At 48.2% G+C, this 20,709-nt stretch overlaps 3 protein-coding genes across 3 annotated transcripts in view; 1 reads left to right on the forward strand and 2 right to left on the reverse strand.

The window, feature by feature from the left end:
- The window catches only part of LOC119374527 (JNK1/MAPK8-associated membrane protein), a 329,511-nt gene that overhangs the window by 57,676 nt on the left and 251,126 nt on the right, over positions 1-20,709 (reverse strand). The window lies entirely within an intron of this gene.
- LOC119375593 (28S ribosomal protein S10, mitochondrial) lies at positions 112-7,901 on the reverse strand. The gene is made up of 6 exons (XM_037645810.2): positions 7,750-7,901; positions 7,247-7,408; positions 4,934-5,115; positions 1,963-2,071; positions 983-1,072; positions 112-237 (listed from the first exon to the last, which is right to left on the reverse strand). The coding sequence occupies exons 1-6, from the start codon at positions 7,777-7,779 to the stop codon at positions 145-147; spliced, it is 666 nt and encodes a 221-aa protein (XP_037501738.1). The 5' UTR covers positions 7,780-7,901; the 3' UTR covers positions 112-144.
- Positions 8,104-20,709, forward strand: part of LOC119374361 (tubulin-specific chaperone E) — a 42,819-nt gene continuing 30,213 nt past the window's right edge. The window contains exons 1-4 of the mRNA XM_037644444.2: positions 8,104-8,387; positions 9,618-9,740; positions 12,555-12,639; positions 19,496-19,702. Of these exons, the coding sequence (XP_037500372.1) occupies positions 9,638-9,740; positions 12,555-12,639; positions 19,496-19,702 (395 nt within the window). The 5' untranslated portion in view covers positions 8,104-8,387; positions 9,618-9,637. The remainder of the gene's footprint in view (positions 8,388-9,617; positions 9,741-12,554; positions 12,640-19,495; positions 19,703-20,709) is intronic.

Raw genomic sequence — 20,709 nt, forward strand, 5'->3', positions numbered from 1 at the left:
GTGGCTGCAGCGAACGCAGACAGACAATGTTGCTCGCTCTTGGGGCTTTATTCAGAGAGGTAAGTCATTATTTCTTTACTAGATTCCGAAGGTACACCACAATTTCCTTTCTCCTTCGGTTCGTTACTGCACAGAACTAATTTCTCATTTCGAGGTGTCCTCTTGTAACGTTGGTCTGGCATCACTGGTTTCATGCACCGGAGGTTTGATGTAACTTGGCAGCCTTTCCAGTGTGGTCTATGAGGAGACAATGAAAAAGAAGCATCTTGTTAATGACGAAAGGTCCTCTCAGTTATGATAGAACCCTTCTTTAAGGTATCAAATGAAACGGTGCTTTGTTGGACGACAGTTCATAAATGCAAACGTACACCTACACTGCAGGAAAACAATTGCTAGGCACATTACAACATTTTTCAAAAATGTCTTACAGAATAGAGTACAGTTGAGGAGACACAGCCCATAGCCTCCACATAAAATTCACTGGAAGAAACCGCGATGCCACTGTCCTTGGCGTTTCAGTCCAAGGTTGAATTGAACCCAAGTACAGCGGAAATTATTTCAATGAAAACTACTGCCATCGCGACACCGATGGCCCGCTTTGCATGCTTTCTGAATGCTGTCAAATTGGTCTATTGAAACAAAACAAAGCACTGTTTTCCAACCTGAATCGCACGAAGTTTAACAAGTGACTTCCACACCTGCGTTCTTACAATGGTGACAGTGCTTCAGTTTCGCTCCGTATACACCGAAACTTTGTCTGAGTGTTCAGACACAGCGAATTAGCTAAGCAAGAAACCAAGTGAAGACTAAAAAAAGAACAGTGATACATCTTCTATCCAGTATATTAAGTAGAAACATGGCATATTTAATGTCACTTCAACCGTGCTCAATATTGCTTAAATCTCATTTATAGTATCGTATTCAGCGATTCACGTATCCAAAGTTGCTACAGAGATGACCATTAACCGAAAGGACCTCTCACCTTCGTGACCTTCATGGCGACCCCTTCAGGAAGATTCCTCTGGATGTATTCGAGGTACGTGTCGGCCGTAGAGCCTGTCAGGTGCTTGAGCTGGAACCACAGGCAGGAAACACGGTTTCAGCCGGATAAGCAATGGAAATGGTGCGAAATGGTCCAAAACGAGATCCAACACGATATAGATGCAACAAAAAGTCATACATGTGCAGCTTTCTCTTTAAAACATTAAATCTCTTTTAAAACATTATACACAATCTTGAAATTATAAAATGAGCCAGAATTCATAATCTTTGCAGAAAATTTTAAGGGCACTGGCTGGTAAAAACATACATTCCAAAGATTAATGCTGCCTGGTTTAGTGATTCAGCGAGTATATGAGCTTGCTGGCATAATGTTAAAATTAATACAAGGACTCTACGAGATTCTGCAAGATACTGCACAGAACTACATGTCACTGTCAAGATTATCGGCCCGGGCGGTGTGCTTGTTTTTGCTGTCCTATAAGGACAAAAAATTTGGTGATTTTTTTTTTCTTACTAAAGCTGCCAGATCTGTGGGGTTCAGTTCCACGCACTTCTTCCCTACTTTTTGCTCTCTTCCACTTCAATGTCCATGTTGTCATCTCCTGGTAGCCTTATTGTCTACGCCATCTGTTTAGTAGCTGCCATAGACAATGCACAATTGCAGTGGGACCAAGTAAAATGCCGGAGCAGTTCAGTGCATACTAACCACAGAAACAGAAACAAGCCACAGTCCTCGTAAGGACCAAATTCCAAATAAACTATGCCTAAACTTCGTAAAAACGAAGTCGCATCTGACACGGAAATGACTTCGTTACATTTGAAAATTCTTTATATAAATGTATATTCACAATACTGTACTAAGGGCACGACTACCTCTGATTTACTTTGTTATAAGCGTAAATTCATTATATCTGCATCCGTTACAGAGAGGTCTGACTGTATCTTAAGGAAAGAGGGTACCTCAATGACTTCAAAGTGGGTCCTCATCTCGTACTGAACCATGTGCTTCTTCTTGCCAAATGGGGCCTTGAGTAGAGTCCACCTCTCATGAACCCTTTTTGGTTGCCACCTGGCCAGGAGGGAGAGACAAGATTGGACCTTTTGTGACTCTGACACACTGTAATGACATTTCCAAATGCTTGAAGCAGTACATTGGGCCAACACCATTAAAGGGCCCATAAACCAACCAGAGGTCAAAATTTAGTTGCAGTGTTGCCGCTGTGCACAAGTCCACAATGAACACGTAGATGCAAGAATTTTTCGAAATGGTGTCGCCGCGTTCGGCACTGCTGATCGTGATGGCACTCTGAACTCGATGCACACGTTTACTTGAAAAAAAAAAAAAATTGGCGGTGGTTTAGGGGCCCTTTAAGGTGTCGCTGCGAGTTTGAACAGTTCATGTTCAAGGTCCACGCTACTTTCCAAAAGCCGCAACACCCTAGGTCTGAGTAGGAGCGTGTTAGTGTTGACACTGCAGATATGTATTTTGTACAGGGTGCGCGATTTTCGCAACAAAAAAAATTCGGAGCCATCCTACTCTGTGAAGGTGGGCAACCAGCGAAGCTGTGTGGTGTAACACTGCAGCATCGCTGCAAACATAGCACCACCACATACAAAAGCATTGCACCATCAACCATCATTTTGTTCCTGTACAATGGCAAGAAAAGCCTGTCTCACAAATTAAGTTAAACCTCAATGCCGCAAAGTCGGTAAAATCAGAAATTTACTTCATTATAGTGAAAACTCGCTAAATTGGTTTCTTTTTTGCATGGGAAGTGCTGAAAGAATGTTCGAATATTATGGCAGTGCAAAAAAACAAATTTCAATAACATGAAAAAAAAAATATATTTTCTTGAACCTCAGATCTGGCGACAGCAACTTGATGCTGTCTGTTATGTAGTCCTCTTCACAGCGGACGAATGTCAAGTGCAAACCCAAAAGAAAAGCAGGTCAGCTAGAGATAATCATGGCCGTTACTTGATACGTGGCAGTAACAAAGACCCCTAATCGAGCACTGATGCACGGCAGAATACAGAGCTACACCACATAGAGATGGTAGAACAGTGCATTGAATAAAAGATGAGGACGCCGACCACAAGAGAAAACACAATGGTCTGACGTTTCGGCACCCTGAATGGGTGCCTCGTTCACAAATTGGAGCCTTGTTCAAAAATTGTGAATAAAGCCCCTGTTCTGGTTGCCGAAACACCAATACATTGTTCTTTCTTTCTTGTGGGAGGCATCACTTAGAATAGTGCATGCACTGGGTTCCGTATACCACAAAGCGGACACATGCTCTTCCAGTCTCTGCAGCTCCAAAGGCGAGGAGAGCACTGATTAGCACCTTTTCCCTCGAAGCACCTGCCAGAAAGCCCTCTGCTCTGCTTCAACAGCCACCCTCCTTCATGTGCGTGACTTGAAAAAGGCACTTGCAAAAAACGCGTCCAACTCAACTATATTACCACTGGCCCCAGCAGAAATCTGTTTGTCGCCTTGCTCTGCAGCAGCAGTGACACTTCATCATATTTAAATCATGGATAAATACGCTTCGTTACATTGAGGCTCACAATACATGGTGTTCTATGGACATGAGGTTGTTATAAAAATGAAAAACCAACAGACAATGAAGACAAGGACGGATGTGAAGGCAACTTGCTGCCGGCAGAGATTGAACCTGCAAACTTCGTATGTTGTGTGATCCGAAGGTTGCCGGTTCGGTCCTTGCCGGCGGCAAGTTGTCTTTTTGTCCACTTTAATTTCTTCGCATTTATAGGATAATTACTACAGTACAGTTAAAAAAACTACAAATAAAAAACGTCCCCCGCACCTTCCTCAGCTTCATTGTCTATTGGTTTTCATTCAGGTTGAGTCTAACAAAGAAGGACGAGCCCTTAAATTCTCTTGTTTCGTTCGTACTTTGTTATACCGAGGCTTAACTGCACCGATATTCTGATGCAGGAAAGGAAACACCGTAAGTTTGTTATCTTGAGTAGCACAGGCACATCACAGGCAACAGACTGATACTACTTGTCATGATGATTCAGATGCTTTTCAATGGAGGAATTGAAAAACAAGCACCTCTACAACAACACAACAACAGCCAAAGATCAAGCGGAGAAGGAATATCCAGGTTCAGACGTATGGACATAACCTCCTAGATCTGCATCTCATCTCGAGCTGTTTTCAGGTTTGGCTGACAATGGTCGTACAAATGTACAAAATCGTGGCAAGGCAGGAGCAGTGCAACTTGGCTGGCTGACCAGCCATGCTCACTGTTGTCCACAGATTTAAGCCCCTCCCAAAATTTCCACCCAACACAGGATACCTAGCCAGCATAAAACTACGCTCGACAACGATACTAATTTGCGCACCTCCAACTAAGCAGTCGAAGGTGTGCTGCCCGCAAAAAATTTCCTCGCCATGATGCTGCTATTGTCAGCTCAGTTTCTGGGCCTATAAGTCTGCCTGACGTAATGCAGGAAGATGGCTGGTGGGTTTAGATTCATATCTGTACAGATATGGAAGCACGTTAGCACACAGACGAAAAGTTGAAGAAGAGAGACAGTACAGTGTTTTACTCGCAGGTGAGAACTTTTATTGAATGCAAAGCGTATACATGTAGCAACACAATTTTCTTGCATTAGTGCACTTTGGGACGTCTTCAAATGACTGCATAATATACGCTTCTATCCTTCCCACTCATTCTTCTGGCTGGTGTTTCCGTATGAGCACTGTCACCAGCTCACAATAACATCAGCTCACATCCAAGCTTACACAAGCCATAGACAATTGCGTCACGCTGGGTGAATGTGAGAGCGTGGCTGGATAAGACAATCTCCTCCTAGACCAACGTGCTGAGTATCTCGCCAATAAAAGCATAAATTGTAAATCAGCCAAGAGATGTCAACCATCACGGAAGAAGGCAACTCACGTTCTCGAGACTTTGATGTCCAGAAGCTTTGCGGCCTCCAGCGCGTACCACTTGTAGCTCTTGAGGACTGCGGTGTCGTGACCTCGGACTTCGAGCTCGATTCTCTTGTAGAGCTTGTCCGGTTCGCCGCCATGTCCTGCAGTCGCCTCGGACTGACCTTCCGAGACGTGCAAGGTGGCATCCTGAAATCGGGCCATGGTGACAGGCAGGCCATTGGTCAAGTGTGTTTGGATTGGGCACAAGCACTGCAGGAAAATGCGGTTCTGATACCTGTCAACAGGAATATGTTAACGGGTTTCGCCTTAGATTTGAGGTCGTATTTGCCACAGATGAACTGGAGCAAATTTCTATGTGAAACAACATTGGGGAAGACCAAACATAAAATAAATTGCCTGAGAGGACATGGCCTTACTGCTTGCTCTTTGAGATAACTGTGGCACACACACAGACATATAGAATCATACTTGCATAGACATATATGTGCAATGTAACACATATAAGACTATCCATATGCACACATATGAAAATAATGGCAGATGCTGGATCTCTACCGAATGAACATGACTTCATTGCTGCTAAGCTTTAATTTTGCAGTGTGCAATGTACCCTAATGTGAACAATTAAAATGTTAATTTGAGTAATTTTTTAGCAAGCTAATATAAAACTGCAATTGCTCATGCAAGTAATATATTTCTGCCTCATAGACCTGCACATTTCTGACGTGACATAGTTGCGCTTTAGTTTCTGAGGTAGAGATGTGGGCTTATTGGTTCAAACGAACTGTTCGAGGGGCTTGTTTCATTGTTAGACAAAACCAATGAATCCAACAGACCATCAGGCCAACAAAAGCACAGGGGCTTTTAACTGTAGTAATTACAACATAAATTGAAATGAATGAAAGTTTACAAAAATACACCCCTTCAGTCAATGTGGCCCAAACCCACAACCTCCTTAAAGGGACCCTGAAACGGTTTCGACGATTTTGTACGAACACATTGGGCCGGTAGAGCAAATCGTAAGGATCATTTATAGACCGATTTAAGTTATGTGCGTAAACTGTGCAATTTATTACAAGGCTTTAAAGCTGCGAATCGCCACCGAGCACAGCGGCTCAGCGGTGATCCCCGCCCACTTCCAGTGCGTGCTGCACTGGAAGCGCGACGTCACACAGGCGGCTGATCTGATTGGATATGTCCAGTCCACGTCACTGAACCTCCTGTGGGCAGCGAGCGTCGTCTGCCTGTGTTACAACGTGCTCCGTGTTGACGTGAGCTGAGCGACAGTGTTTATCTCGAGGTTTCTTTTTTTGGACAGAAAAAACTGCCCTAGCCGTGTTGTGTACCACATATCTAGCAATTGGTGACTTGTAGCTGCGACATCGTGCAATGTTTGTGAGGCATCTGGCGAGCGGAATCCCCTCAGCTCGTCGCTGCAATGAGCGTCGCGCTCTCGCTATCCGTTTAACGCCACCATCCACACGTCTGCGGCTGTAACTTTACCACTGAAGGCACAACCACATTGCCATGGTTTACGCTTATCGGTAATCGTTCTCGAACTCTTTTTGTTGGTCTGCATGCTTTTGCAGGTTGTCGCCGTACATGAGAATAAAATAAGATCGACAAGTAGTGTGGCGGCACCTGTCAGAGCAAATATTAACTACTCTGCGAGCAGCGTGCTGCCGGGCACACTGGGCCTCCGAGATTGCGCGCAACCTGTCGGCGCGCAATATCGGAGGCCATGACTGGGCGAAGCTCACTGTCGAGTGTGCTTATGACAGCGCTGCGATCGCCGGCGATGCCAGCGTGTTTGTGAGTTGAGGGTGCAAGGCAGGGTGAGGAGTAGGGTATATATATAATTGTCCGTAGTGGCCTTGGTACACGGTGCGTCGCTTAATTTCTGGTGCGAATGATTTAGGGATGCTCTTGCCTAAACGCTGACCGTTTCAGGGTCCCTTTAATTCCTTTCAATTTATGTCGTAATTACTACAAGACACTTAAGAACATTCATTTAGTAGGGCTTGTCGTATTACGTCCGGGTGTAGTGTGGCTCAACACCAGGACATGTACACAAGTGGATACGACAGACGCACAGTGCTTTTGTATTTACATGCCCTGTCCTGTTGCGTTACGCTTTATATTAATTCTGTTTGGCCACAGGATATCTTTATAGACGATTAATGAAGAAAAACAGAAATAGCTTGGGTAATATTTAATCAAGTTATATACTAATGGTAGACTTAAACACTTCACTTATAGGACACAAACAGAAATTAAAACTCCGCAATTTATTCGTCATTCAGTCATAAGCGCTCACCTGTTGTACTGCCTGGTTAGCCGCGACTTGCGAGCAAACTCGGCGTTGGTGTGTGGTGACCAGACCGCTCAATTGAAGTCGCTGCGCCGGCAACACGCACTCAGGAGGGCCGGCGGCTAGGACGTCAGATGTTAAACCACTCCTCAGAGCGCCGGTAAGGACCTGAAAGCAATAATGATGGACAATAACCACCATGAGTATGGCGCATGATGAGTTCCTTCTTGCGTGGTACTTCAGGCGTTTCGCATTCGCTAAAGTTAAAGTTGGAAAGATCGACAGACTGTGCGGTTTCACACGGGCAATGATAACATCCCGGGGTTCTATGAAAGGATGGCTGCCACTGTTTTCCTTAGTTTCACGTAAAAGAAATGTCGCTGAGCGCTGAAACGCATGCTTAAAGTTGTGATCTGCGCAACCGTACGCGAAGTACGATTGCATGGCTAGCTCGGTGCTTCGTTGGAAGAGTTGTTAAGTGTCAAGTGTACACACGCACACGCACGTACCCTGCCGACGCAGAAAACTTTGGAACACATACTGCACGGAGAGTTAAATTCCACGCGATTCACAAGCACATCACAGCGCAGCACGTGCCCAAACTGCGAACCGCAAGAGATGCAGACGCCATCAAACAAACTCGGCGGAACCGGAAAACCGTTAGGAAGAGCTCCTAGATATCCTAGACATCTATGCAAGGTAATACTAGCGTATAGATAAGCTATTGTCTAACTACGGCCTGAAGAAAAACAGTAGCTAGCGCTATGGAAACTCAGTGCACAGAGGTCGCGGTCGTCGCGAAGGCTACTTCCACTTCCGTCAAAAATCTTCAGCTGTTGATTTTTTTTTCTTTCATTGCTTGTAAACATCTCTTTGTTCTCGGAGTGAGTGCTGTCGTCGTGCGCGGCCGCTAAGCAGTGTACTTAACGGAGAGATCTTAAAGAAAACGCGTTGGAGATGCCTTACCGCGAAAGACAACGTCGCGACTCTGCCTAGAGCCACGCTGGTCCTCACAACAACGTGAGGTGGTCGGGGCCAGAGAAGCGAAAAAACTTCTCGCGACTCGGGAACAGAAGCCCTGAAAGCAAGCGACGTCTTCGGCACTCCAACAAGGAACGACCTTCACCCAGCCCGAGGATAACACTCTGTGCGTAGTACACCTGTCTACGATGCGCCGTTTAATCGCAAGCTTGTACAAGCCTTTACTTTCGCGTGTTGTGCGGGGCCCAGGAAGCTTTCTTTTAGATCGTGTTTGTTCGGCTGCTTGTTCCGGTACTTCGGGCCGTCCCGTTGACACAGCGCTCCGCTAACCCAGACGCGGTATTTTGGACGTTTTCCATGGGAGAAAAAAAAATGTAGGTTGCCCCGCCGTCGGTTTACTTGCGTTGGCGTCTAGCCTACTCGTATTCCCTTCGCTTTCACGTGCACTTGTGTAGTGGGTTTGTCGCTGTTGCGCGTACTGGAAGGATAACTCTTTACATCTCGTCAAAGCTAGGCGATCGCACGCCCACGTCGTTTTGTAAGCATCTTGCGGAACACTCTGGATTGACGATTGCCCCCGGATGCCAGATTCCGTGTAAAACCTCCTGCTACTTTCGGGTATTGTTGATTATTGCTTGGTTTCGGTTGTCGCTGCTTCGTCGTTTTAACGCTACTGTTGTTTTGCTAATCCTAAACCTTCTTCTTTTTTTTTTTCGCTCACGCCCGCCGTAAGACCGTGCGTCATGCTTCACTGCAACCCGCTTTGTACCAACCTGCGCCAACACCTCTGCGTTGCGTAGTAAAAATAGTGTTTCTACCCACTGGCAGTGATTGAAGTATGCCTTGTAAGTCGTTGTTCATTTCGGGCTTTTAACGATAGCGCCGCTTGTAAAATTCATCCCTGCATTCGATAACCAACACGCACTCGCATGTCACACGCCTTTATAAGCACAGTGTATTGCATAGTTATGCGCTCTTTTATTGGTGCCATCTTTCTTGAACACAGCTTGTTTACCGTGCTTCGTCTACTAAACGTCTCGAATATACACACTGGTTGGTGCGGATACGCTAAATAAGGACGTTTTGAACGGAATTTGCCAACCTATTCCGCAAGACCGAACGCGTGACGATTTTCAGGGACACCCATCTTGTCGAGAAAAGCGTGCAGCGCGGATTTATGAGCGGCACTCAGATAATCGAGATATCGGAAGCGGTTCGCGCGAAGGTCTTGGGCGTTAGCGCTGTTGCCTTGTTTTTTTTTTTCTCTCCTCCGAGAGCTGTGGAAATTTTTCGCTCGGAGGGAACCCGCAGTTAGGAGTAAAAACAAAAAGTTAAGTAAACCTCGGCGTGACCCATTTCACGCCACATGGTAGGGCGCACGCGCGTTTTATTTCAGATGCGCGCTAAACTCGGATCATGGGCGAGCAGGAACTCGAAGAAGTGGCCGTGGGCACGCGCGTCTCCTGTGACGGTCACTACGGCGTGGTGCGCTACTGCGGAGCCGTGGTAGACACCAAGGGTGAGAATATGTCCCTTCTTGTTTATTGCATTTGCTGTTTCGCTCTCCTGATGGTCTCGTTTGAATGGGACTGCGCAAGTGTCATACGCATTAGAGATGAGGAGTCTCCTGGACCAAACTTCATAGGCATTGTCTGGTAATCACAGTTATAAAGGCAGCGCAAAATGAAACACGGACAAGGTGCACACAGGACTAGCGCTGTCCATCGGTGCTAGTCCTGTGTGCATCAAGCGCTGATGGACAAGCACTGGTGGACAGCACTAGTCCTGTGTCCGTCTCATCCATGTTTATTTTGCACTGTTTTTAACTAAGGATACGTACCAAGTGGCCCGCATTCACACGTTATTATGTCTGGCAATGTACACAAAGCTATAAACCAATAGCCTGTGGTATGTGACGGTGCTGGTGTCACACACAGTCTTCACAGCTGTTGATTACTGTTTTTATACAACATAGAAAGGGTCTTTTTGAATCACTTGCACTGCAGCGCAGCTTTTAGGTGTCAGCCTGTTTGCCACTGAGGGGACGATGGCTTTTTGGTCTTGCTCAACAGCATTTACAGTGAAACCCCGGTAATACGAATCTCGCGGGGTTACCAAAAATATTCGTATCATCCGAAATTCATATCACCAGAAAACATGAAAAATTAGTATGCGACAAAAGAAAGTTGGCGTACGTTTTGATTCAGTGTTTCCCAGGGCCACAGCGATGTCATGAACAGCTCTGAATGATTGCCAGTAAAGTTTTTAAACGACACCGATCATACTTGTACTCGTATATAAGGTGCATACGTGCATGTGTAATTAATGTACCAGATGTGTTGTGCCCCGTGACCGCTAGTAGCCCCTTCCTAATCTTAATACGCTGGCTTTTCTGCATGACACCAAAGTACTGCGGTGAAAGTGACTTAAGAAGCGCTTTGCACACGATAGACGGAGACCAAGCTCCTTCGCCAAGACCGTCCGCTTCATCTCTTAGGGTCTTCATCCGCCTTTAATGGGGCTGCATGGCGTACCCGCAGCCCAAGTTTCAGTCTTGTTCCATATAAAGTATGATTGTGGGGACATGGCTTGCATCGACGTGGCAGGCAGGTGTTAACACAGTACAAAGACGTTGCTGCCTCGAGCACAAGAGCACGTGTCAACGCGTCGAAAAAAAAAGCGCGACGTCAACGTCATCTGTAACCTAAACGTGAAGGCGCCTAAAGGCCTCCAATATTCGCGTGCACTATCTCGGAGGCAACGACGCACCGTTGATGGTCGCGCAGTGCGCATGCCCGCGCCCGCGCGTGACTGCCGAGTCTTCTGCGACAGCGCGGGCCGCACCTGTTCGTACCTGTGCTCTAGCGTACGTTCGTATCAAACGTTGCGGGGTGCAAATAGGTTTGCAACAACCGTACTCCAATACATTGCTGGCTAATGGGCCTTGGCCGGGGCCACAGAAAAATTTGTATCATCCCGAAATTCATACGAGCCGTGATCGTATCACCGAGGTTTTACTGTATATAATTTACACCCTTTGCAGAGTAACATTGATATCGGTGTAATACCAGTAGCATAACTTTACACCTTTGACAAAGTAACTTTGACACTGGTGGCTGTTTGAGACAGCTTGATAGTGTGCATCCTTTTGCTGAAAAGAAAAAGCATAAATGTTTAAACAGTGACATTATTGAATCAAAGCAGAAAAAAACACTTTCTGGACCAAATCAAAGTGTCGAAATCTGTTTCGAAACATGAAATATAAGGGTTGTGTGATGTCTATGAAGCAACAAAAGGCTCATTTACGTCATTTCACCCCATTTGATACATCTATTGCTGTATGTATGCCAGGTCAAATTAGAAGCTTTTAAGTGAAAAGCAACGTGTGATCAGATTGGGTGTACCATGACAATGCCGACAAGTAAGCAAAGCATAGAATAACAGAGAGCTGAGCTAGTTGGTGAGTATTCATTCTAAAAAGACAGGGCGTGCAAACACGGACACAAGAAAGAAGTCTGGCCACCACAAACACCGGCGTTTGTGGTGTCCAGACTTCCTTCTTGTGTCCGTGTTTGTGCGCCCGGTATTTTTAGAATGAAGCAAAGCATGTCGCCTGATGCATGTGGTATTGGGTGGACCACTGGGCGTGTTGGTTTTGCGTGATTCGAGGTAAAAGGCGCGAAACATGTGGTATCGTCGGTTGTGTGTGTTGACGTAGCCACGTTCAATGGTACAGTTGGTGTAGCCACAGCGGGTGAACCACCCTGTGGCTGCACCAATGGTGACTACTGCGTTGTCATTATTTTTGTGCTAAACACAGCACACAGTTAGAAGTGTTGCGTATTAAGACATCTTAAAAAAGACAAACACAAGGAGTGTTCATTCATTTAAAATTGAAATTACAGGTGGTATATTGCACAGGAAAGATTTTATGTTCCATAACGACGATCTGATTATGATGAACAGTGTAGTGGGAAAGTAGATTAACTCGCAGATGTCCATGTGTATGAAGACTAAGTTCTGCTTTGCTGTATTTTTACTTTCCTTTCGTCCTGCAGCCAAGGAATTCACTGAGCACCACCTTAACATTCAAATCATTCACGAAATACGTTGAAAATACTGGACTTATTGATACTAGTGTATTCTGATGTTACCCTAGGAGTTTGTTGTGTAGGTAATCTCCACTCTGCATGTAAAAAGCGGCCCTCTGCTTTTTCGCTTGGCACCGTCAAAACTTGTGCTTGTGTAGCTTCCACCAATGTAAAGCGCTGGGGCACTGGTGTCAGTGAGAGTTCTCGTAATTGCGTGCACTCAGTTTTTATTCCGATTGCAGGCACATGGCTGGGCATTGAGTGGGATGACCCTTACCGTGGCAAGCACAATGGCTGCCACAAGGGTGTCCAGTACTTCCACACGAGGTGAGCCGATCCACTCATTGGAGTGACCCTGCAACTTCTTTTGATAACATGCAGTATGAACTCTCAGTTGTGGGTACTGGGCTTGCTGCGTCCCGTCCGCAGTTAAAGCAAGGAAGACGGAGGCTTCAACTCGAAACAAACAACAACAATTTATTTCACTCTACGCTGCATACGGCGGTGTCGGTCCAGGCACACGAGACGACCATGATCGGCGGCAGCAGCAATCGGCCAGCGCGGTTGGCAGCATTCGTCCTTCCTGGCATCCCAGGCACGTCTCCCCCGGGCAGCGCGCAGGCGGCCCCTTTTAAGCCGCGCAGCTGGGCCACGCGCACCGCCTCTGCGCAGCACGTGCCGCTATCTCGCGATAGCCGGTGGGCGTGGTTCCCACACATCCCCCCCCTCAAAATGACGTGGTGGGGACCGGAGGATGGTCCGGAAAGGCCGGCTGCAGGGACCCTAAAGCATAGCGAGGACAATGAAAACCAGTAAACATTTTCTTCTCGCCACCAACAAAATTATGTGCATTCAACGCATAATAAGGCGAACGGAACATTAGAGTACTTTGGCAAGGCCTATGAATGCTTCCTCCTCCCTCCAAAATTCGTGGAAAAACGGAACTGGAAGAAAAGTACAAGTACAGGGAATGAGTCATTTTCGCAAACCCCTCTTGTCCGTCACCAGGGGCGCAGGTTGTACGACTTGCTTGGTGGCGTAGGTGACTGGGTGGCCAAAGCCTGGTGAGGCATATCTGGATCACCAGCTGCTGCGTCTTGCCGTGCATAAAATGGTTTCAGATCTGAGACATGAATAGGGCCACACGCTTGATTAGTTAAGCAATCTTTCAGCATGTACGAGAGCCTGGATTTCTGGGTGATTCTATACGGTCCGTCCCACCTGTTAGCTAAGGAAGCGGCAAAACCTTTCGAGGCGTCGCTGAGCGGGTGTGTCCGCTTCAACACCAAGTCCCCAACCTGAAAGCTAACGTTTTGTCGACGCTTGTACTGTCCTGCCTGTTCCATTCGAGACACATTGAGGTGCTGTCTGGCTTGTTGTACCGCGTCGGTCAGCCTCTGTCTCAGGTCCCCTGCAAACTTTGAATAAGGCCTTGAAGAAGCGGTTGCGCAAGTCAAAGCACTGTCCTGCGGAAAGCTCAATTCTTTGTCCAGGTTAAGTTGAGCAGGAGTGAAACCTGTTGAGCGATTAACTGTCGTCCTAGTTGCGAACGCTATTTCTGCCAGTTTCAGATCTCAGTCTTTATGACGCTCAGTATGCGCGATAAGCATAGATTTCAGATTTCGGTTTACCCGTTCCGTGATGTTGGCTTGCGGGTGATACACAGACGTGCGCTTGTGACGAATTCCCAAGGTGTCACAGGAATCCGTGAACACCTTGCTGGTGAAGTACGTCGCGTTGTCCGTGATCAGCTGGACAGGGAATCCGAACCTCGTGAAGGTTTCGAGAAGGCAGTCCCATACTTTCTGCGAAGTGAGCTTGCGCAAAGGAAACAATTCAACCCATTTCGTGAAATGGTCAGTCACAACAAGCAGATAGTGGTTTCGCCGCGGACTCATGGGAAACGGGCCCATTACGTCACATGCAACGATCTGCCATGGCGATGTACTCTCAATTGACTGCATTGTTCCTAACGGTAAACCCCCACGTGGTTTCGCCTTTTGACACACTGAACAGGAACGGGCGTAGCGTAATACATCCTGTTTCAACCCTGGCCAGGTTACCGTACGACACAGCTTCTTGTAAGTCTTCTGCCCTGAAGAGTGACCGGCTAAAGCACTGTCATGGTAGTACTTTATGAACTATTTGCGAAGTTTGCGAGGAATGACAACTCGAAACGGTGACTCCACACTACCATCGTCAACCTGAGGAAAGTACCGGGACAAGAGGCCTCCTTCTCCGAGCAGGTAGCAGTCGGTCTCCTCGTCGCTTCCGGTGTCAGTTGGATCACGAGCCGCTAGCTTTTCTGACACCTTACGACAAAGGCCATCGCCCTGCTGTGCTGCAAGGAGCTCCTATTTACTCACCAAAGTACCCCAACGTGACTGCATTGTCACAGCTGCTGTCGTAACCGCACACACTGTTTCCGGCTCGACCTGGGGTTCAATAGACAAAGGTGCACGTGAAAGAGCGTCAGCAACTGTGTTAGTGCTACCCTTCTTGTACTCGATGACATAGTCATAGCGCTGCAAGGTAAACGCCCATCGGGCCAATCGTCCCGAGGGATTAGGCAATCGTTTCAGCCAAGAAAGCGCTTGGTGATCAGTCTGAATGACAAACTGAGCCCCGTCCGAAAACATGTCAAACTTCTTTAATGCGAAAATGATAGCCAGGCACTCTTTTTCTGTTACCGAGTAGTTGCGTTCCGCACCGGTCAGAGTGTGGCTTGCAAAAGCAACCGGCCTCAAAGCACCTGCGCATTCCTGTAAAAGTACTGCGCCAAGTCCGTAATCGCTGGCGTCTGTCTGTAACACAAAAGGTTTGTTAAGATCTGGCAGCTGAAGGGAGGCGTTACTGGTGATTGCTTTCAGAAGCGTGTCGAAAGCTGCTTGTTGCTCACCGCTCCAGAGCCATTTTGCCCCTTTCTTCAGCAACTGAGTTAGTGGTCGGGAGATGTCTGCGCACTGCGAAATGAAGTCACGATAAAAAGCAGTCATTCCGAGAAACCTTTGCAAGCTCTTAGTATTGTGGGGCGGGGGGTAATCTGCAATTGCCTTCAGTTTATCTGGGTTCGGTCTTAATACGCCGTTGTCGACAACAAATTCAAGAAGGTTGATTTTGTTAGTAGCTAGCTGCAGTTTTCCGGGATGAACAGTTAGACCGGCTGCTGACATGCGCTGTAGCACCGTATGCAAGTGTTCAAGATGCTCTTCAAACGTGCGCGAAAAAACCGTCACATCATCAAGATACCAAAGTGCATAATTAAACTTTGCATCACCCAAGACCATATCCATCATGCGCTGATAGGAACACGGACTATTGAAAAGACCAAAGGGCATGCGCACAAAGTCGAACAAGCCTCTATGACATGCGAATGCCGTTTTCGGGATATCGTCAGGGTGGACCTCGATTTGCAGATACCCACGAGAACAGTCGATAGTGGTGAAGAACTTTGCGTTTCCCAGCGCGTAAGTTATGCTCGATATTGCTGACAAAGGGTAGGAATCTCTCACCGTGACTGCGTTGAGCCGGCGGTAGTCCACACAAAGACTTGCCGTACCATCTTTCTTTGGGGCCAATACCACAGGGAAGGCCCACGGACTGTCCGAGGGTCGTACGGCTCCTGTGTCGATCATTTCGTCCAGGGCTTCATCGAGAACGGCTCGCTTGTGCTGGCTCAGCGGTCTCGGGTTGCAATGCCATGGCCGGGCGTCGCCGGTATTGATGCGATGCACTAGGACGTCGTCTTTCCAGGGCGTTCCGTAAACGTTCCCGAGAACGGTGTCAGCACGGCCTCTAGCTGCTTCCGTTGGTAGTTCGTTCCCGTGAAGTCGCTGAGGGACTGCATGACTGCTGACGGCAAGGTGGTGTGCATGGCTGCCACGCCTTCCGCGTGTCTTGGTACAGGCACGAAGTCTATCTTCTCCGCAAAGGGTGTTGTCTCGGACTGTCCGTGAAGGCGGTAGCCTCTTGTAGGAAAGTCGAGTGTGAGCCCCTCGTCTGCAAGAAAATCTCGACCGAGAAGCATTGACACTGATAGACCAGGCAAACAAACAAATCACTGGCGCTTCGTTTTTCCATTAAAGCTTATCCGTAAACGAACGCAACCTTCAGCGTTTGATACGTGGCTTGATGCCATTCGCAACTGAACATTTGAGTTACGAAACTTAATCTTTTTAGCTTTACACTTCTCAAGCAACACGTCACCGATTAACGAGATTCCTGAACCGGTATCAAGAAGAGCAGGTACGGTAATGCCCAGCGCTTTAACTTTCATCGTTGGTACTGGAGACTGCGCCTGCGTTACGCGGCAAACAGAGGGAACGATGACTGACTCACCAGCTTCATGTTCGTCCATTACACGCTCCGGACAGCGTTCCACGCTCCTGGTATTTACGGCCGTGGGCTGCGACACACCGCCAGTGGTTAGTGTCGCCGGCCGAAGCAGTTTCCCGAACCTGCATTCGCGCTACGGCGCGCAAAGCATTGCCGCCTCACATGACCAGTTTGACCGCACTGGTAGCATACGACATGCGTATGTCTGCGTTGGCCAGTTAACCTATCACTGAAATCACGCCTTTCGGCGGAGTGGCTCCCGGAGTACCCATAACAGGAGCGCCTGTCGCAGTCGGCTCGCGCAGGACTTGTGAACCCGGCGTATCGGGACTGGGGGTCCGACCGACTATGCTCTTGTATGGCTCGAGTAAGGAGCGAGCGCTCTGCACTGTGACGCTACTCCGCGGACACTTGCTCCCAGGGACAGCTTACCCCTGATACAGTATTCAAGGGGGCCCCGCGCCGCCCTTGCTCATGTGCGAAGGGGTCCAGGGCGCGGGAGGAGATAACCGTGAATGCGCCTGCGCTCGTCAGGTCGCATGAGGGACTGGCTATGGGGGCGCGCCAAGCCAGTGACGGCTCAAGAGCAGATTGCGGCGCTGGCGGTGGCATGTAAGTGCTCTCAGCTAACAGGGCGTCTTGTACACCGCGGGCCTCCCGTGCGAGGTGCTCAAGGGTTTCGAATGTGCGCCCATAAAGAAATGGCCTGAATCTGGCATGACTCTGTCGAATGACCCGAGCTACTTGGTCCCTTTCCGAGGCAGTCGGTGCTGCTCGGCGATGCATTTCCTGCATCGTCCGGACGTACTCGAGCAAACTTTCGTCCGGATGCTGGGTTCTTAGTTCGAGCTCACGCTGGACTCGCAGCTCGTACCCAGGGGGCAGAAATTCCTCTCGGAAGCGCAGCTCAAATTCTGCCCAAGTGGTGAAAGGCATTTGTAGCCTCCACCACCGTCCTGCGGCATCCCGTAAAGCCAACGGCAGGATTCGAGCCATCACGTGCGCATCCGAGGCACTGGTCGCTCTGACATACGTGTCCATTTCCTCTAGGAAGTCCGCCACTGATTTTGGGTTGTCGTAACCCATGTACGTGGGTAGCGTGGCCGGAGGTAGGAGCTGTGGTTCGCCGGCCCGAGTGCCCATGTGGTCAATGACCGCGTTGCACAACTCAGCGACACGCTGAAATGTGTTCAGCTGCTGTGCCAGCAGCTGGTCAGCCTGCTCTTGTGAAGAATCCTGCTCGCCGCCGGTAGGCAAGATCGTCCCGGACCGGAGATGCATTCCGTCTGCCTGCGCAATGGAGAGAAAAAAAAGAAAACCCGTGCCACAAAAGAACACACACGAGAATACACAACGCAGAGACTCAACGAACGAGACAAGGGACCAGACCTACGTCCACCGTGCTATTCCTGCGGGCGGGAGCAAAAACCACGTTGGGCGCCAACTGTGGGTACTGGGCTTGCTGCGTCCCGTCCGCAGTTAAAGCAAGGAAGACGGAGGCTTCAACTCGAAACAAACAACAACAATTTATTTCACTCTACGCTGCATACGGCGGTGTCGGTCCAGGCACACGAGACGACCATGATCGGCGGCAGCAGTAATCGGCCAGCGCGGGTGGCAGCATCCGTCCTTTCTGGCATCCCAGGCACGTCTCCCTTGGGCGGCGCGCAGGCGGCCCGTTTTAAGCCGCGCAGCTGGGCCACGCGCACCGCCTCTGCGCAGCACGTGGCGCTATCTCGCGATAGCCGGTGGGCGTGGTTCCCACACAGTGTATGCAATAAGTGGGCCCTGCGGCACTTTGTTTTTTCTAGTCTCCTCAACAGAATAAGGTTTATCATTGCCATGATGCGGGGGCGTAGCCAAGCTTCAACCCCCCCCCCCCGCCCCCAAAAATTTTCAAGTTTGCTTGCGTATATATACACGCACACATACAAATGCATGCACGAACATACATAAGGTATGGTTGAACCCCCCTCCCCTCCCCTAAAAAAATTTCTGGCTATGCCCCTGCCATGATGGCACGATGATGCTGTTTTGGCAGAGCTCATAGGAAGGATATGTTCAGAGTGGAAGGAACTTGCCACTACAAATGTGAACTGATGTAAAACTGCTAGGCAAGCAAGGAATGTTCACCTAAATATTCCCAATTGTGTTAATGTTTATGGCAAGGGATTATTATCATGTTTTGCCATCATAATTTTGACTGCTGTGCTATTTAGCTGTGTAAATAATTTTCTGTGTCCAATCAGGCGTCATAACTCTCTCTTTGATTAAGGCTTTTTTTGTGCACATTTTTGTTTCTTGTTGAGAAAGTCGGCGTGTGTTACCCCACAGGTAATTTTCTGCATTGTACCACATACTAGCTTCATGGGCTTTTTTAGGTCAAGCTTTTTGTGCAGATTTCCTTAAATATAGGAACTGTACTCATATGGAATTGAGAAATCAATTTATTTTGGAATGAAAATGTGGTGGCACAAATACAGGAGTGAAATTAAAGTGGCATCCATGGACCTGACACTAGCAACAGTGGTTATAGGGATCCACAATGTATATTCAAACCTTAATACCTATAATGAGCTATTGCATGCAGCAAATTGGATAAAAAGTGTCTCACCCTTATTAAAGTGTAGTAGATGAATGTTTATGAGGAATGTCACATACAACAAAGCAGTTTCTGTATTGGATGCTGTGTCATTATACTGAAGATTGACTGTACACGCAAGTTTTGTACCATGAACTAAACCTTAAAAAAGACATCCTAACTCTTCAGTTCATATTTGCCCTGGTCGATGCTTCAGTGTCGCAATTTTTTTAAGCGCCCTCTAATCAACTACTTGTCTGCTTGCAGGTCCGAGACGGGTGGGTCGTTCATTCGCCCGCAGAAGGTGGAGAGGACGCTGAGCGTTGCAGACGCTGTGCGCGATAAGTACTTCTCGACCCTATCCGACCTCGAGGCGCCCTGCCTGAGCGAAGACAAGGATGTGCTACTCCTGCAGTTAACGCCGAATCGGACGGTTCAGTTTGTCGGCCCCGAAAAGATCACCGCCATACTCAGGTGCGTGCGCCGAGAAAGGGGCGGGGTGCATCGGGAGAGTTCTGTTATGGTTAGTTATGCCGTAGTCACACAGGCACGCTAACCTCAGTTATGAACCTCAGTTCCCGCAAACCTTAGTTACGTCCAGTTAGAGGGAAAGCCTACCTGCAGTTATCCCACTGACTGTGGTTGCTCCAAACTCAGGTTGACCACCTCAGTTAACCCTTTAACCGCCAACCCCAAGCTGCACTCGTCACACTAGTTTGTACCAATATCGCCAACGACGAGTCATACTCGTCCGACCCGATTTTCCACTACTGCCACCAAAGACTTATCACGGTCATCGCTTGCTTTGCTTGCAGTTTTCAACCCTAGGTGGCGGTTGTTACAAATTGTATAGAAGACGAGGAGTGGCGTCATCATCAAGCTAGGATCAGTATGTTCGAATAAAGAATAGGTCAACGGGGGGGCTTCACCATGGGGAGTACAGCTCGTCCTTTTCTCTACGTTTTGGTGCCGTGAAACCCGGGAGAAAGGACCTTAAGAGGTGAGACCGAGCAGCCTTTAGGATTTCTCGACTGCATCGGTAGCCTGTACTGTCGTGACGGTGCCGTTGGGTGAAGCTGATGTGCGAGGCCTAACCATCCTCGAGACCCAGATCAGGAAGAATGAAGCCCGACACCTGACGGATCTTCGTCATGCAAAACATTTATGATGGATGCCACAAGGCCTCTGACTTAGTCTCGCAACGCTGCCGGCCAGTAATTTGTTACGTTTCCGACACTGGACTGGATCATGGAGGCCCTATTCGAAGGGCGAAGTCAAGTACGCAAGGCCGTCAGGCAAGCCATCGCAAGCATCGAAAGCCTTCTACACGTGGAGCGCCCCTCTGTAAGTGAGTTCAGGAATATTCACCGAAATATGAGTGAACAGTACGAGCTTCTCAGAGGAATTGATAACGAGGTAGAAGACACAGTTCACATTGATTATTTGGAAGCAGAGACAGAGAAGCCGACGCTTATGTGCGC

Source organism: Rhipicephalus sanguineus, chromosome 11 (assembly GCF_013339695.2).
Source record: "Rhipicephalus sanguineus isolate Rsan-2018 chromosome 11, BIME_Rsan_1.4, whole genome shotgun sequence".
In the NCBI taxonomy this organism is placed as follows: domain Eukaryota; kingdom Metazoa; phylum Arthropoda; class Arachnida; order Ixodida; family Ixodidae; genus Rhipicephalus; species Rhipicephalus sanguineus.

What these genes read in the sequence shown, in the direction of transcription:
- LOC119375593 (XM_037645810.2), bottom strand. Translation starts at nt 7,779, where the DNA reads ATGTGTTCCAAAGTTTTCTGCGTCGGCAGG. An exon ending in AAGTTTTCTGCGTCGGCAGG is followed by an intron (nt 7,409 to 7,749) that starts GTACGTGCGTGT and finishes TATTGCTTTCAG; the next exon opens with GTCCTTACCGGCGCTCTGAG. An exon ending in TCGCCATGAAGGTCACGAAG is followed by an intron (nt 238 to 982) that starts GTGAGAGGTCCT and finishes GTCTCCTCATAG; the next exon opens with ACCACACTGGAAAGGCTGCC.